Source organism: Tetrao urogallus, assembly GCF_951394365.1.
Source record: "Tetrao urogallus genome assembly, chromosome: 2".
NCBI classification, from domain to species: Eukaryota; Metazoa; Chordata; class Aves; order Galliformes; family Phasianidae; genus Tetrao; species Tetrao urogallus.
The window spans coordinates 49,287,996-49,304,780 of NC_136814.1; the positions used below are offsets into that span (position 1 = coordinate 49,287,996).

At 38.2% G+C, this 16,785-nt stretch overlaps 1 protein-coding gene across 1 annotated transcript in view; it reads right to left on the bottom strand.

Annotated features, from left to right (window-relative positions):
* The window catches only part of IPCEF1 (interaction protein for cytohesin exchange factors 1), a gene marked incomplete at both ends in the record, with an annotated part of 33,666 nt that overhangs the window by 6,659 nt on the left and 10,222 nt on the right, over positions 1 to 16,785 (bottom strand). The window contains 5 exons of the mRNA XM_079550333.1: positions 7,186 to 7,540; positions 10,257 to 10,279; positions 12,167 to 12,236; positions 12,610 to 12,698; positions 14,433 to 14,494. Coding sequence (XP_079406459.1) covers positions 7,186 to 7,540; positions 10,257 to 10,279; positions 12,167 to 12,236; positions 12,610 to 12,698; positions 14,433 to 14,494 — 599 coding nt within the window. The remainder of the gene's footprint in view (positions 1 to 7,185; positions 7,541 to 10,256; positions 10,280 to 12,166; positions 12,237 to 12,609; positions 12,699 to 14,432; positions 14,495 to 16,785) is intronic.

Genomic DNA, 16,785 nt, shown 5'->3' on the forward strand with positions numbered 1-16,785 from the left:
ATTTCCATGGAAACAACAACAGATACAAAGAGCACAATTACACTATCTGATTAATTCTCAGCTACAAAACACTGTTTCTTGACACTGCCACCACCACTAACATTTTTACCAGGAATGTACAAGAGCTGGTATGCCATGCTTACAAAAATCTTAATGGCTGTCTGGAAAGTGGCTAGTCTTTCACCTTACTGTCACCATTGGTGAAACACAACACTCATCGCCCCACATCCCCCACAGTGCTCACATCCACTGTTCTATCTCCAGAAATGTTCAGTAATGTCAGTGGATGTCAATAGCTGTCAATTTTTTTTCCTCATGGAGGAGTTCAGTTACACATCTTTGCTTCATATGCACTTCCATGGCAGATACCACTCTGTCATAGTGTCCCTCCGCTGCCATCTGTTCCACGGCAACAAAATTTAATGGAATATTGGCTAGAAGGTTCAACCACTACTGCCATACCATCTGCCTCTGATGTGATGGGCCAACATAATAAGATTGGAGGCATTACTTTCAGAGCAGTCTTAATTAAATGGGCAAGTTGGTCCTCACTAGTACTGCTCTGAAATGAGGTGCTGGAGCAGGTCCAAAGAAGGGCAGTAAAGCTTGTGAAGGACTTGGAGAATATGCCCTACGAGGACAGACTGAAGGAACTGGGACTGTTTAGTCTGGGGGAAAGGAGGCTGAGAGGAGACCTTATTGCTCTCTCCAAGTATCTGAAAGGTGCTCACAGCGAGAGTGGGATTGGTCTCTTCTCACTGGTGACAGGACAAGGGGAAATGGCCTCAAATTGTGCCAGGGTAAGTTTAGGTTAGATATCAGGAAAAACTTTCTTACAGAAAGGGTTGTGAAGCACTGGAATAGGCTTCCCAAGGAGGTGATTGAGTCACCATCCGTGGATGTGTTTAAAAACCGTTTGGATATGGTGCTCAGGGACATGATTTAGTGGAAGACTGTTAGTGTTAGGGTAGTATGGTTAGGTTGTGGTTGGACTCAATGATCTTTAAGGTCTTTTCCAACCTGAGCGATTCTATGATGCAGCTCTCTTAACTTTGTTGAACTCCACAGTGGGGAAAGTGGAAAGGAACCAGGAGTGACCCCAAAAAAGTAAAGTCCTGCCCTGAGGTATTTTAACGTTGCAGGGAAACAGTCTGTTTATGCTGAGACAATGAAAATGAAGTGAGATTTCAGGCTGGCCAGAACTTCTTACGAACTCCATTTCAAGAGGAGTAAAACACATCTTGTGGCTCAATGCCACAAAGGAATTTTCACCAATTTGGAATTTTCCTCTACCTAACAGGAGATACCACAGACAAGAGCATGTTGCCAGAGGCACAGCACATCCGTTTTGCACGCCTCAACTTTCAGCTTCTGCATCCATGTCAGTCAACTTGCCACAGGTGGGTGATATTACAGTATAGAGACTCCCCACTCTGCAGCAGTAACGCAGGAGCCTGTCTGAAAACTTTCAGATATAAGACTATTTAAGCCCAAAAAAGTGATATTATCCAGAAGTTTTCAGGCAGCAGCTGTGAAAAATCAAGCTGATTGCTTCCCAGTGGTGAAGAAATAGAAATTGGCAATGATTTGCATGAAGAATATTTTGTATTGAAAATCATCCCCAACAGAATATATATTACTAACTCTAATCTGAACCCCAGAAATTTAAGTATTTATTCTTCCATTCTCTAACTGGGATGTCATAGCTCTCCAGCTGTGCATTAATCCCAGGAAAAAAAAAATCATCTTCTTTCTCCTGTCTTTGCTATACTTACAAGCTTCTTGTGGCTGTGCCAACTCTCCTGTTCCTGAACCTGCCAGAACTTTTGATACCAAGAGAGCACTGTATAAACCCAGGCTGGAGAGAGGAGATGAAAGCATTACAACCTACTTATGCCCTTACCAATCCCCAGTATACTCCCTATCCATTCTCCATATTAGTAGTCTTTCCAAAGGGAAATGACATGTTAGGGAAATCACATTTCTGAAAGAGCTACAGACCAGGAAATACACAAATTAAAAGGATCTGTCTTTGACCAACTCCTCATTGGCTAATGCAGAACTATAAAACCAAGAGACATGAGAGAGTGGGAGCAGTAATGGGAAAATTACATTAACACTGAGAGTCAAAGGCTTTTGATTACAACAATACAGCGAGTTCAGCAGAGAGGGGTGACATTTTTAACAGACTCCAAACTCTTCTAAACTGGAAACAGCACAAAAAAGTATCTCTATTTTCAAGGTCAGAAAATGTAACAGCATAATTTTCACTGTGATTCCTAAAGTGTTTTTAATCTGAAGCAAAATGATCATTCAAATACAGCTGTTCTTCCACGCAGCGCAATATAGGCATGCCTGTTGGATAGTCTCAGCCACAATACAGCATTTACTATAACTTATGCAGAAGGAACAAAGAGGCCAGAGTACACCAGAAGATCTGTTCTGGCTATTACTGGCACAGGCAGACTCAAGAGGGGAAAAGGATGTAAGTTCTGAGAAAAGAAGGAATTGACCACATCTAGTTTCTATGTAACCAACTCCTTCTCGCAAAAACAATCCACATAAAATTCAAATTGTTTTCAAGAAGGTTTCCAGGTTTCCCAAAATATCAGTGCACATCAGCTCTTTCACCAGCTATTATGAATGAGCCAGAGTGAAATAAATAAACCAGAGGTGGTACCATAAAATTTTCTTGCCAAGATGCATTAAGATCATGTGATGGTGATTATAAAACCCTCAGGAACCACAAGGAAGAAGGATGTTATTGCTACAGTGGAAGATACCCAAATAAATAAAAACACACATTCCTGTTGACCTCTCAATTTCTACAGCTTCCTTTTGTTATTTGTTGTTTTTGATGATAGTGGTGGTGCTGTCATGGTCTGATACTTTCTGTTCCAATGGTTGCCAGAAGAAACACAAAAGATGGAGTTTGGCTGCAGAGTGTGTCTAGCCATCCCGGATGGGGCAAGAACAGCCTCTGTACACAGAGCACGTAGTCACATATTTGTTTGTATTCTTTACTGTTTCTTGTTTACCCGTCAACTTCTTTGTGTCAGCACTGAATCCTCTATCACTGTTCATGTAAAAGGCTGTAACACTGAAGTATTAAATTATTCCCATTAAGTAAATGGAAATACAATCCTTTTTTTCTATACTTTTGTGCCACTCTCTGGTATGTAACCTCTGCCCAGTAATCAGAGCTGAGCAATAAGTCTGAGACTGCTCATAACACTGAGAGCTAATGGAAAGTTTCTTCAAATATTATTTGGTACATCTCCTCATTCAAGATGTGTACAATTGCTCAGCAGATTTCCCTAAATGATTTTCACTGAGAGAAAGAAAAAAAAAGCCTATAATCACTTAGCTGAACCTGTTGCTTCCTTTACAGGGTTTCACCCATTTTCCTCTTTGAGAAATCTGTCTATTTTACCACTACAGGTTCCTTTCTCACAGAACCACAGAATGGCCTGGGTTGGAAGGGACTTCAAGGATCATGAATCTCCAACCCACAGAATGGCCTGGGTTGGAAGGGACTGCAAGGATCATGAATCTCCAACCCACAGAATGGCGTGGGTTGGAAGGGATCTCAAGGATCATGAATCTCCAACCCCCCTGCCACATGCAGGGCCACCAACCTCCCCATTTAATACTAACCCAGGCTGCCCAGGGCCCCATCCAATCTGCCTTAAACACCTCCAGGGACGAGGCATCCACAACCTCTCTGGGCAGCCTGTTCCAGCACATCACCACTCTCTCTGTAAAGAATTTCCCCCTGACATCCAACCTAAATCTTCCCTCCCTCAACTTAAAAACATTTCCCCTTGTCTGCAGCTATCAACCCTTTCAAAGAGTTGATTCCCCTCCTGTTTGTAGGCTCCCTTTAAGTACTGAAAGGCTGCAATGAGGTCACCCCGCAGCCTTCTTTTCTCCAGGCTGAACAAGCCCAGCTCCCTCAGCCTGTCTTCATAGGGGAGGTGCTCCAGTCCCCTGATCATCTTTGTGGCTCTCCTCTGGACCCTCTCCAACAGCTCCCTGTCTTTCTTGTAGTGGGGGCTCCAGACCTGGACACAGTACTCCAGATGGGGCCTTACAAGAGCAGAATAGTTAGAGACAGCCATCTCCCTCCTTACTTTACTTGTATTTACATGAAAAGTTCTTCCCACTGAGGCACAGCTATTCTTTCTTCTTTCAAGGTAACAACTTTTCTCCTATCAACTTCCATGCCTGACTTTTGCCAGGAAAAACACTCTTTGGTTCTTGGAAAACTTCTTCCCTAGGTCTTGGCTGCTAACAGCTACAGCTAACAGCTCCTCATGGGATTTTTCTAAGCAGAGCATGGCTGCTGCAAAGCAGAGTGCATGACAGGAGATTTTCTATTCTCACAAGGAAAAGGAAAGTGTATATATATGCAAAGGCTCTGCGGGCAGAGAGTTCAGAGACCGTAGGATTGTTCTGATACGTCCAGGGGACATGCACTTCAAGAACAAGCACCAATGCAAGGTGTACCCTGCTCCTTCTGGGTGTAATCACATTACACTGAAACACGAAGAGCTGCAAACAACATACTGTTCAGAAGTACTGAAAAGTAAATAAGATGTACTACACTGGCAAATCACCAAAGTATGCCCTCTTGTTCCACATCAGATAACAGTGGTGTTCTTGGTAGATACTGTAAATCATGAGGTTTTGCAGATAGATATCCCCCAACTTGAAATTATCTCACAGTATTTGTGCATGCCCTTATCAACTAGCTGCAGAGGGAAATTCTTGAGGTATAAGCCACAGATAGAGAATTATGGGTTCTTTTTGATAATTTCCATTTGGAATTGAATTGCTACTTTAATTAATCCTTTTTTCACCTCAATCTCAAATTGAAATAGCTTAAGTAATCTCCTTATAAATTACTTCATTTAGTATTTCAGCATCCATTACAAGAAAAAACATTACCAATATTCTCCATCTTCTCATACTATGCAGAGTGATAAAGAATAACAAATGTATGGTATACATCTTACTTGCTCAACAACAGTTATCATGCAGATAGTAACTTATAAGGTTATACAGTTTCTATAGTGACTGTCTCTCTAAAATGATCTATTTCTGTAATTCCATCACAGATAAGCAGCATGGTTAAAACTGATGTGTTCTGCAGTCAGGGCTGGCTTAGCAGTGAATAAATTTGTTTCCCCAAGAATATTTTTGGAACAATTAAACTATCTTGCAAATGGCAGAAACATACCAAAATATGCCTTGATTTACATTTACTACATCATCATACAAACCTATAAAATTCTTCTTTAAATGATTACGATTGCATCTCACTAAATCTGTCAGCATCCATAAAACTATCTGTCACCCTTACAGTTACGGTAGAAAGCTTTAGCCTGAGCATTACTGCAGAAACATTGACAATATCAGAGTATCATATTCTGAGCAAAGGCTGAAGTTTATACTACTAAAAAGCAACCACTGAATCTTTCTCAGTGAGATGGAGAAGCCACCATACTCTCTACGGCTTACAATCCAACAGTCCACCTGAACGCAATCAAATATGAACTCCTGTGTACACGTATAACCTGAGACACGCACATAAGCAGTGTGTCTCTTGGTCCATTCTAAGAATACTTTCCAAAGAGATTAATTGGTCAGATTTAACCCTAATATTCAAATTACAGAACATGTGCTATATACTTGTCACAAATCTTTTTAGGGTCCAATGTACAGCCTTTTCACTACTTTCAATGCCAAGACAGAAAAATTTGTAATCAGATTTCTCAAGAACTCTTCTAACACTTTTATTTTCTTCAACATCATTGAAATAAGACATTTACTCACTCTCAGTTTTAATTCTTACTGATTTTCATTGCTTCAGAAAACTCTAGCAGGGCAGCTTCATAATTAAGCTGAGTGCAAAACACTCAGACGTTAATTTTCACTTTGTCTGAAGCTTCTACTTAGATCAATTTTCAATATCTTGGTGGGTTGTTTTCTTGTTTGGTTTTTTTTGCTTTGTTTTGTTTTATTTTGTAAAATCATATAACAAAAACAAAGGTGTGCTAACTGTTGATAATTGTAAAACAATTGGAAGTGACAATGTAACTGATGTACCTTGCACTACTTTAAGTGATTCAGCTTTCTGAATATCTGAATATCTGAATATCTCCTTGCTTTCTGTTCACCTACAAAGAAAAACCCTAAATTCCCCTGAGCCCAATGCCATTAGTTTTCACCTTTACATTTTCTTCTGTCTAGGTTTTTGGAAACATCGTTGTTTTGAACTGGACTGAGACAATATTGCACTTTCTGCAATAGAATCCTTTCTTCAATTCTTCACAAAGATTTTGATTCACAAGTAGAGCAAGTGCACAAGAACATCACTCTTTCCTTATATGTTACCTCTTCTAGGTAATGGACTGAGAATCTTCTCATTTTCAGTATGTTGTATGCAAAAAATACCTTTTATACTTCAACAGTTCTTAAAGCATGGAGAGAAGCTTTGTTCAAAAAGCAAGATATACAGCCTTGCTATGGCTGTGTTATTACTAACAACAAACAAATTTTGTTACTGTACTGCATTTTTTTGTTTGCTTAACAGTATATTTCAATAGAAGATACCTATGGAGATACTCACACTCATAAACAAAATCCAGCCTTTAAGGACTTTCTGATTCAGGACTGCACTTGTTTTCTGTTGTTTACAATGAAGTTCAATGAAATGAATAATGCATACATAGCGGAAGTGAACACAACTGTTGACATTTTTATAGGTAAGATGATCTAACTTCACATTTACCACTTCTTACAGACAGTGTTTTGCTCAGAGTTCAGTTTTGTGGCACCGCATATATTGTGATTCCACCTTTTTGTCATAAAACTTTCTTAACACTTGGATTCAATTCTAATTAATAAGGGACAGCTACACTGAAACAGATGAAGTTAGTAAAAACAAATCTACATTAGGATTTTATACAGAGGCTATGATCTTAACCTATATATAAAATTTGAGAAAAATTCTAAATGTACTTACCAATTAAATAGTGAGTTGTATATTTAAGGCACAATAAACCAAATATTTGTCGTAAAAAAAAAAATGCCATTTTAAAACTCTTCAACAGAAATATGATGAAAGAGAGGGGAAAGGAAGTTGTGGGAAAATCCCAGACAAAACTCTCATTATCTCACCTTTGGCGAGTGTTATCTGTCCTGCTGCATCTGGCACAGTTAGGCAATGTGTATCCAGACCTAAGAAAGTGTTTTCAGGTCCACCACCAGGACAGATCTGACTTTCTGCTTTTTCTCCACAGTCTACTTCTGTCTGCTCATCAGATTGAATCTGTACACAGAAAGTTAAAGGCTGATCACTCTCTTCCATGGCAGAGTTGTTAACGAAGTCAAGCAGAGACTGCCTCTCAGAATAAAGCACTTTGGACGTTAAGGAAGATGATGATTCTTGGGAATTGAAAGTGCTTTCAGGAGAGGAAAGAGAACAAGATGCTTCACTTGACAGTGTTGATGTCAAAGAGGATTTCTGTTGATCCTGCTTTCCAAAAACAAACAAGAAAAAAAAAAAGAAAAAATTTTTTTCCAAGTTATTATTTTTTCCAGGCCCTACACCTCATAGATATACAACTGAAGTGACAACTAACCAAAAACTAACATAATATGGTTGATTATCCATCCAAACAAACTTGAAGCAAGGCAACCAATCTCTCACAACTTCAGAACCTAAGTCACAAGGAAACTAGAAATAAAAAATAAAAAGTTTTGAAGGCCTAGAAACAACAGAGCAAGAAAATAATACCACGTTGAACACACCCTTTTTTGTCTCATAGTCATTTTCATTGTTTTTCCATTCACTTTATTTCTCTCATCAAAAGAAACCCAAATGAGACACTGAACCATAGAACATAAAGCTGCTTTGAAGTATTCAATAAATCCATCAATGCCATAACCACATATAGACAGCACAAGAAATGTTAAAACAGAATTGAAATGACCTCAGCATCCAAAACCATTTTATCCTATCCATTCTAGGAACTAAATATTTGCCAAGAAGGCTGAATAAGTACTGGCGGAAAGAAAAAACAGGCAGTCATGGAGCAGATGGCATAGAAATTGGAATGGTACAAGATCTGTGCTGCTCATTCACTTGCCAAGATTTATATTTGAGGAAATGAATCTGAAAACGGATCCATATTTCACTAGAGATGCATCAGAATTAAGCACATCTTAGGGTTCTTCATACTGTACTCATCACTCTGCCTCACAAATAAGGAGGGCTCAGAGACAGCTAACCTATGGAGCAGCAAGTGAGAGAGGTTATAACAGATGCAGGATTCCATATAAGGAAAAGTTAGAGAAGAAAAAGTTTTGAGAAATACGTAGTTTCCCAAACAAGCAAATATATCTTTGCTCACAAAGCTCACAGGCTAACAACTCTCTCTACAGCATGCATTTGCATTGACTGATTTGTACTATTATCTGTTAATGAAAATCAACAAGAACTAACACTACTCTGCTTTCTACCTACAAAAAACCACTAGCATATAAGCCAAGATAGTCAATTGCATAAGTAACACACGGACAAGCACATAAATATATGCACAAATTAATTAGAAGATGATCTATTAACAAATAAAATAATTGAAGGCATAAGGAAATAAAGATTCAGATTGCAACCCTTAGTGGAAACCATGAGGAGGTATAAGACAAAAGCCAAATATTTTTTGTCTGCTACTTCAGAAATTTCCTGAAGTAAATTTCCTGCAGATGATCCACTACTAGCCAGACTCAGAATCAGAATACAAAACTTGATGGAGAGTTTTATGTTTGCCACACATATGCAGAATAAATCTCCTTAAGTATTAAAATAGATGATAACTAAACTGGAAGTACTGATAATTAGCAAAATGGTGTTGCTAGGGAAACCCAAACAAGCTGCAAACACAATAAAGGAGCAAGGCTGGAATATCTATCAATAATTCACTGGTAAATTAGAAATAAAATGTATTCATATAAAATAAACCAAGAGGGATTTTTTTTGATTATGCTATAAAAGCTTCTGTAATTCATTTGTTGCTGTTTGTATACTAATTCCTTTCTACATTAAGAAATGCGAGTGCATTTCCCTGAGTTTCTAGTCTAGTAGTCTCAAGTAGCTATTAATCACTTCATAAGATGAAATGACTGTGGCTCACCATTTGTCTGTAGCACTTTCTTTATTTCTCTAAATATTCAAAGTTATTCTTCCAGACTGTTGTAAACTCTGCAGGACTACATCTTATTTATATCCCTATTACAATAAGTATGACGCTGTGTTTTAGTTGCATGTTTGATTTTAAAAAGGAATTCTTCACATACTCTAAAGCAGTGGGCAAGAAGGCATCTTCTTGATCTACGCATGATGTAGTTCAAGATGCCCATGTGAGCACAAGTGACCTGTTCATCTATCCAGGAGTTCGTATTGAAAAAACAAATTGTTGAATCATAAAATTGTTCAGTTGGAAAAGACCTTAAAGATCATCAAATCCAGCCACAACCTAACCATACTACCCTAACAACCCACTGCTTAATCATGTCTCTGAGCACCACATAGCGTTCATACAGTCAAATAAACCAAAAATTAAAAGCCGTTGTTCATACGGTGTTGATAGTCTGTCTAATTTCACTTATTTAAAGTCTTAAGAGCAAGATGTTAGATCTCACCTCTAATTTTACTGGCATTCTTACATTAGAAGAAAAAGAAAGTGATGCTGAAATGAAAACTGCCTCAATGAATGGAATTTCTTGTTTCTATTACATATTTTTGTTTTCGTTTTCATTTTTTGTTAAATAAAAAAAAAAAAAACTGTGAAAGAATAAAGCAGACTACCACAACATATTTCCCTTTTTCAACACATTGTGTATACATGTTTTTCTTGGCATGACAAATGTTTACGTGAGTGACAGAGTCATTCCTTTGGAAGTTTTGTAATCATACATGTAATAATAAAAACTCTACATGGAGACACTTTCAAAAGCAGATGTCTAAGCTGGCAGATCATAAGGATTCCACTGCAGATCAGTGTGTCTCTAGGCATTTATTTAGAGAAAAAAATTATCACCATGAAACACCTCAGCAGCTATTTTGGAATTGCTGCAATCTATTTACTCAATTGAGCTGCTGATTTTTGAGCCATTCTCATGCAGAGAAATTAACACAGATGATCAGTTAAGCTTTTGTCCTACAGATGTTTAAGTGTATTTGTTCTTACCTTGCTTTTTTCTTTCCCAATACCTACAAAAACACATAAAACTAGAAAGCTTATAATCACTACTTTTGCTTTTAAAGTTTCAAAACAGTTTTATCACAGAGAACTAACAGCAGCTGAAGTTTTTTTCAGGAAGTGCAAAGTGTTTACTGCTCTAAAACGTAACGTAACAGAATCTGCACCTGGATGGCTGTTCAAGATTAACAGTTTCCAAGCCAGAGTGGATCTCAAGAAGCTTGGATGCCCTTCTACTTCAGACATCATAGATTTGATTTTCCAAAATGTCCATAGCTCCTAGTTCCTATTTTGCAAAATGCCTTTGGCATTTGGAAGACAGAATTATCACTTAAAAAAAAAAAAATATATATATATATATATATTTCCAGTTTGAGTTTCCAGCATAGATGTGTCTGCCAGTTGCAAATTGCTGCCAGAGCATAGAGCAGAGCAGTGGCAGCTGGAGCTCTTTCCAGTTTCCATTCCTTGGGGTGAAAATTTGACTGATTGGAGATACCAACATTCATCCATAGGGGTGAGGAAAAGGGAAATCAGCAGCTAGACATAGTTACTGTACCTTCTAGACCTTGACTAGAAGATGACCTTCAAGAGGAAGGGTGGAGGAAACAACACCCCTCAAGCACCTGCACTGTTGCCTGCCTCCCACATGTTCCATGCTAAAACGTTGAAGGCAGCTCTTCAGAGTAGCATACAGAAAGAAGGCAACCAGAGATCACCTCTGCAGCTACAGGCTGAGAAGTAGCAGGAAGCCAGAAAAACAGCAAACTGAAAAATAGCACCTGCTTAAAACTCATCATCTGGAAAGATGCCTGTGTTCACTCCGAGGTGAGCAGATGGGAAAGTCATTTACTGTCTCCTGAAGCCGTTCCATTGAGGTATAAATTTCAAGATGCTTCATTATCGGCCTTCAGCCCAGAATAACTCTTGGAGATATATTGTCAAGTTTCCTGTATTCTCCAATATTTATAGCCACTTGGCCACATTTAACTTTCAGTTAATACGGGCAATAAAGAATCCTATTATATAGAGCATCCTCTGAGTGCCAGGTGAACTGTTTTACAGTGATTCATGAAGCACAACTGTTTAAGGAGAGGAAGTGAAGACTGACTTATCTGACAGAAACAGACAGGGCAAATAGATGACAATAGGACACAGACACCAAGCTTAATGTTAGCTATCTAAAAATTGTCAGATAGTCAGATTTGTGCATTTATTATTGAAACTGTGTTCATGCAAGCTTCTCCAGCTCATCTATGTTTTTCAGATTTGCTCTTTCTTCACTGCCTACGTGATCACCAAACCAATGGATGTCATTTTAAAGTACCATTGCAAGAACTTCTACTACACCAACAGGGTAGCTACTACATTTTTTATTCATCCATGAGATGCAATAATCACAGAATCACAGATTCTGATCAAGAAGATTATTTGGTAACAAGTATATTACTGAACATGCCTAGATTTAACTTTCAGCTGGGAGAGTGAAAGGCTTGAAGTCAGGATTCTTCATTTCAGCTGTATTACCCTCCCAAACTGAATTACTCGTGTCCTAATACAGAATTAGTTAAACCTTGTACCTTGAACAAGTACCTTCATATGAGAAGAAATGAGATCACTGTGAAGAACATCAATAGTAAGGCTAGACTAACAGATCAAGAACTGGCTCATAAATAGGAGAAGCACTTGATTACACACACGAGGGTTCATGCTACTTATTTTAATTTATGTAAAAAAGTGAGGTGGTAGTGAATATTCTGGACATGCTCCACAATGAGGTAGAAGGACAACATAGATTTTGGGAGTATAATTATTTTCTTTTCTCTAATGTCTTTTTCAGAGTCATAAAAGGAAAGAACTGACATAATCCCTGTTAGGAAACACCTCTTGCCTTTTACCTCTCCTCTTTGCCACAAAAGCATTTTCAAATTCACAGCTCAGTCGAATACATAAATCTGTTGTATAATGCTACCAACATCACCAAACAAAAGATTTCGGATTGAATGAAGAAATATAAATATTGTGAAGACTAGGTTACAGTTGCATGTTAAAAACCTCATAACGACACAACACACTTATGAAGCACAGTAACACCTTCCATTCTCAAACAGAGCGAATATGCTTTCCCTTGAAGGAGGTATTCTTGCCAGCGTGAGGCTCTCAGCAGCATGGGCTACAGTGCTTGCATGAAAAATCACTGGGCAGAGGTGAGAGGAAACAGTGCATCCATATCTCACAGGCACACAGCGAGAAAGTCTCCAGTCTAACTGGTAGCTCACCGCCTGGAGAATGATTTGTTTCAACCACTGAGCAAGTAAAACGTAATTATGGTAATACTTACTAACTGAGGAGGTGGTGGCTGGGCCACATATGAGGGAGGCAGTGTGTCTGTTATTTCTGGGTCATCATGTTCACTTTCACTATAGCATTCTGAGGCAGACATGGAAAATAAGCAAATATAAAGTGTTAAACCAAAACTCATTTATTCCTCACAGTGATGTGCTCATCAAAGTTCCCCAAGCAGAATGTTGTGGACTATAAGATGCTAGTGCCTCCTATGCTGAAAATTAACCCACTCTTGATAATGCTCTGCTGCTTCATAGCAACATTTTCTTCTATTATTTTTTAAATAAACTTGCTATAGATGACAACACTAGGTGTCGCTGCTCCAGATAGCTTTACCACTAAGAAGTGGTTCTTTTTTCGTCCCTTCACAGCCTTTAAACGAAATGCTACACAGTCTGTGACAGAACTCGCAGAGACCTGTTGCATGTAGCAGATGCTGTCTCTTATTCTCTGTAACTAGTAAATTCGCCTGGAGCTGGCAACCAGCAGTGGAGTTTTGGCTACAATTCTGGAAAAAATAGATTGCTCACATGAAGCTTCGGAAACCATAAGACACCTTCAGGAGACCTTTGTCACCAGAGGGTAACTTGACATACCACGTGGCACAGTGGTACAGTTTCAGAGCTAGCAATGGAAGTAGACACAGTACTCTCAGACCATGCATACCATTAAAACAAAAACAAAAAAAAAGAAAGAAAGAAAGAAAGAAAGAAAGAAAACCACCAAGCTGACAGACCCAAAATCTCTTGAGAGGCAAAGGGGCAGTCATATTTTTCAATTACATGTGTAGCAGAGGGAGGTGTCTTCCAGCACTTCTTAGCTACTTTTTAACAGTGGATTACATGAAGTGCTAATTTGATAAAATGACACACACACAAGAAGGAGAGGTCACAAGTTAGGCATTCTATTCCCAGGGCCTGGCTGTAACCACTGAAAAAGATTACTTCCCTCTGTGAAATCTCCCAGCACACACTAGCCATTCAGACCCATAATATTATCCAATCAGATGTAATTACTGTATCTTCTAATTTAATTACTGGTGGCATGCATGTAATTTCAGGGTTATAATAACCATAATGTGAGGGGAAGAAAGTTGTGAGAGAAAAAGATTTTATACACTGGAGAAAAGTTTCTAAGATGTTAACAAAATGAAACTTTCTCTCAGTACTGCTTGGAGAATCATAGGACTTTTAACAGCAAGGCTGTAGTTTTGTTTAGTGAAAGTACGTGCTGGAACATCTTAGCATCAAGGACTGAGAATGGCTACAGTCAGCCCATATCAAATTCTAAGGCTCTGTGAATGATGTGTTCTTCAGGAGCCCTTGGTAACAGCTGTTTCTGATACACTAAAAAGCATCTCAAAGAGTTACAGTGTGTGACACAGAGGGGAAAATCAAGTTGCTGGGAGCAAAAAAGTGGCTTTGTGTAACAGCAGTACCTCTGCAAGGGTGCATCCACACAAATATGTCTGTGGGTTTCTTTTCTGAAACTCTCTTGTGATAGATCCTGGAGCATCTGTGACAAAACATCTGTCATATTTTGCTTCTATTAATATTTTTTGGCTCTCCTATTTCAAGTCAGGTTTAATGACTCTCAACTCAGTCAATACAGCTCAAAAGATCAGTGGCCTCCTTTCAGCGATACCTTATCTCACCAGTGTTTCTAAAGCTCCTCTGCACTGTGTCAGTGTGTCAATGGGCTCTGTGGCCAGACAGACTCAAGGTGACAGTTAAAGAAAAGATCTGACAAAAATTTGGCCCATCAAAAACTGTAAAGGATATCATCTGCTTAGACACAAAAACTGTTTTAGAAACATACCTTCTTCGCTCTTTCCATTGGGTGCCTGAGGATCTACAGCAATCCCCAGCTTGCTTAGCCACCTGTGTTTGAATCAGGGAGGATATATTATTAGCGATATTTACATGCTATTTTGACTATTTCTCCCCTTTCAACATGTATATTCATTAACCCAAAGTCTGAATGTTTCCTTCTGTATCTCAGTGTTTCCTAAAACACCTATGACCTGATTACTAACATTCCCATTCCTTTTAACAACTGTGTAGGATTAAATTGCCAACAGAAGAAATGCACTGAGCATCTCATAGGCCTACCTTGTAATATGTAATAGACTACCAAGAGGTTTCTTTTTCTATATATGGATTTTTGTCAATCAAATACTATAGCAAGCTGTGTAGTTCTGTTTTACAGCCCTCATGCTCTTCTCAGACTGGACCTGATGAGCAGGACTAGTTGTCTGGGACATTTTTTCCTCCTCATGTTGAGGAAAAACACTACCGATGACCAAAGAACTGCATTTCTAGAAGCTAAAGGATAATGATTAGTGTTATAACAGAATATCAGTGACATTATCTTTCATCCAAGGTAATGAAAAAGGTAAAGGAGCCATAGAAGATGATGTCAGCTGCCCTTGATAATACCCTTTGTGTACTGTGTTTGCTTTTAAGTCATTTGGAACTATCCGTGTTTTAAAAAGCTAATTATTAAAATACCTCAAGTCTTTCAGACTAAACTCAAGGCCTAAAGAGGGAATGCAAGAAGGGCAGAAATTAAAATTCATAACTTGGAGAAAATATGGTGCTAGATCTTGATTATACTGAAGTACTTGAATATTGAAAAATTGTCTAGTTAGAACAATGGTAATGTAACTGGGTTTTTAGACTATCATATATACAATTGAGCAGCATAAAAATTTCAGAAAAAAAAAGTGCAATCTCTGTAAAAATTGATTAATTACTTTCTTTTAACAGAAAAATTTTAACAGAATGTTTTTGTTTTTAATCTAAACAAAACAAAAATGCTGCTAATACAAGATTTCAATAAGAGCAAGGTAAGACAGACCTCTAGTAATTGTGTGCATTTAAGAAAACAAATTTGCTTTTCATATTTGCATTACTATGACAAATAAATGCTGAATTAATGAAATAAACTACTAAATTAATAAACTCACTGTGTCTTAATCAATATATATGCATGAGAGTTGCAAAAGGTCGTGATCTACCAAGTATTTAAGTACACAAGTAACTCAACATACAGGAATGCCCCAGCAACTTCAGTGGAACCACTCACATACATATGTATGCATGGGAATGGAGCCAAGCAAACAGATGTCTTTTAGTCTGTTTTGACATATGCGTGAGCATGCATGTACTTTATGTATTAAATCCATGTATTCTATACTTTGCCAAGGAAAACATCATCAGTTACAACAGTAAGGAATTAGGAGTAGTACAGTATAGTACAAGCTGCTCCAGTGTTAGGCTACTTAGCTTACAGCCAATATGAAATTTACTCTAGAAGTGGAGTTTGAAGAAAATCATTCTGGGGCATAAGAGAGGAGACACCTGTGTAGATTTCAATCACTCACTTACATGAGACTAAACATTTCCAAAATGTCATTAAGACACTGACAATTTCCAGCTGGGCTCCAAACTAGTTGTTAATGTTCACATGTCCTCCATTAGCTCTCTTTTTTTTTTCCTCCCTACATCCATCCTTCTCTCAGTCAGTCAGTTTCTTTACAGAAGTATTTCTGGCCATTTTCAGTCTTCCTCAGGCCTTCTTCCCTTCAACTGTATTGAGGAACTCTGGTAAGAAATGCAGCCATACAGAAATAGACAGTCATTTCCCCAGCTGCAAACTCTAGGCTTCTCCAAGTTGCGAAGGGCAACAGGTTCTCACATCTATATTTACATGTATCTATACAGTCCAGATTTATAAATAGATGTGTACAGTTCTTTTCTGCCTCTGAAGTTACTTCAGAAGGTCTCACATATTCTCTCAACATTTTTCCTTTCCATTGTGCTGAAGAGCTACAGGGTCTCTAGGATGAAAAGTCAACTCTTTATGAGGAATCTCACAAAGGTCACCAGTACAGCCAAGATTAAAATTTGGCCCTATCTATCTGTCTTCCTATTTCAACTAAACTGATTTGGACCTGTTTTTTGGCCATTTAATGAAAAAGCATTGTGAACAGAATATGTTCTGAAGTAATAAATACAAAGAAGATATGAATGTATATAAATCAGTCCAATCTGGATCAATTGCAAGTAATATCTGATTCTAATAACTCAGTAGTTCCTAAAAAGGCACTATTAGGTACCCATTTTTACTGCTCTCATTAAAAAAACAGCATGAGTGAATTGTTGTTCCT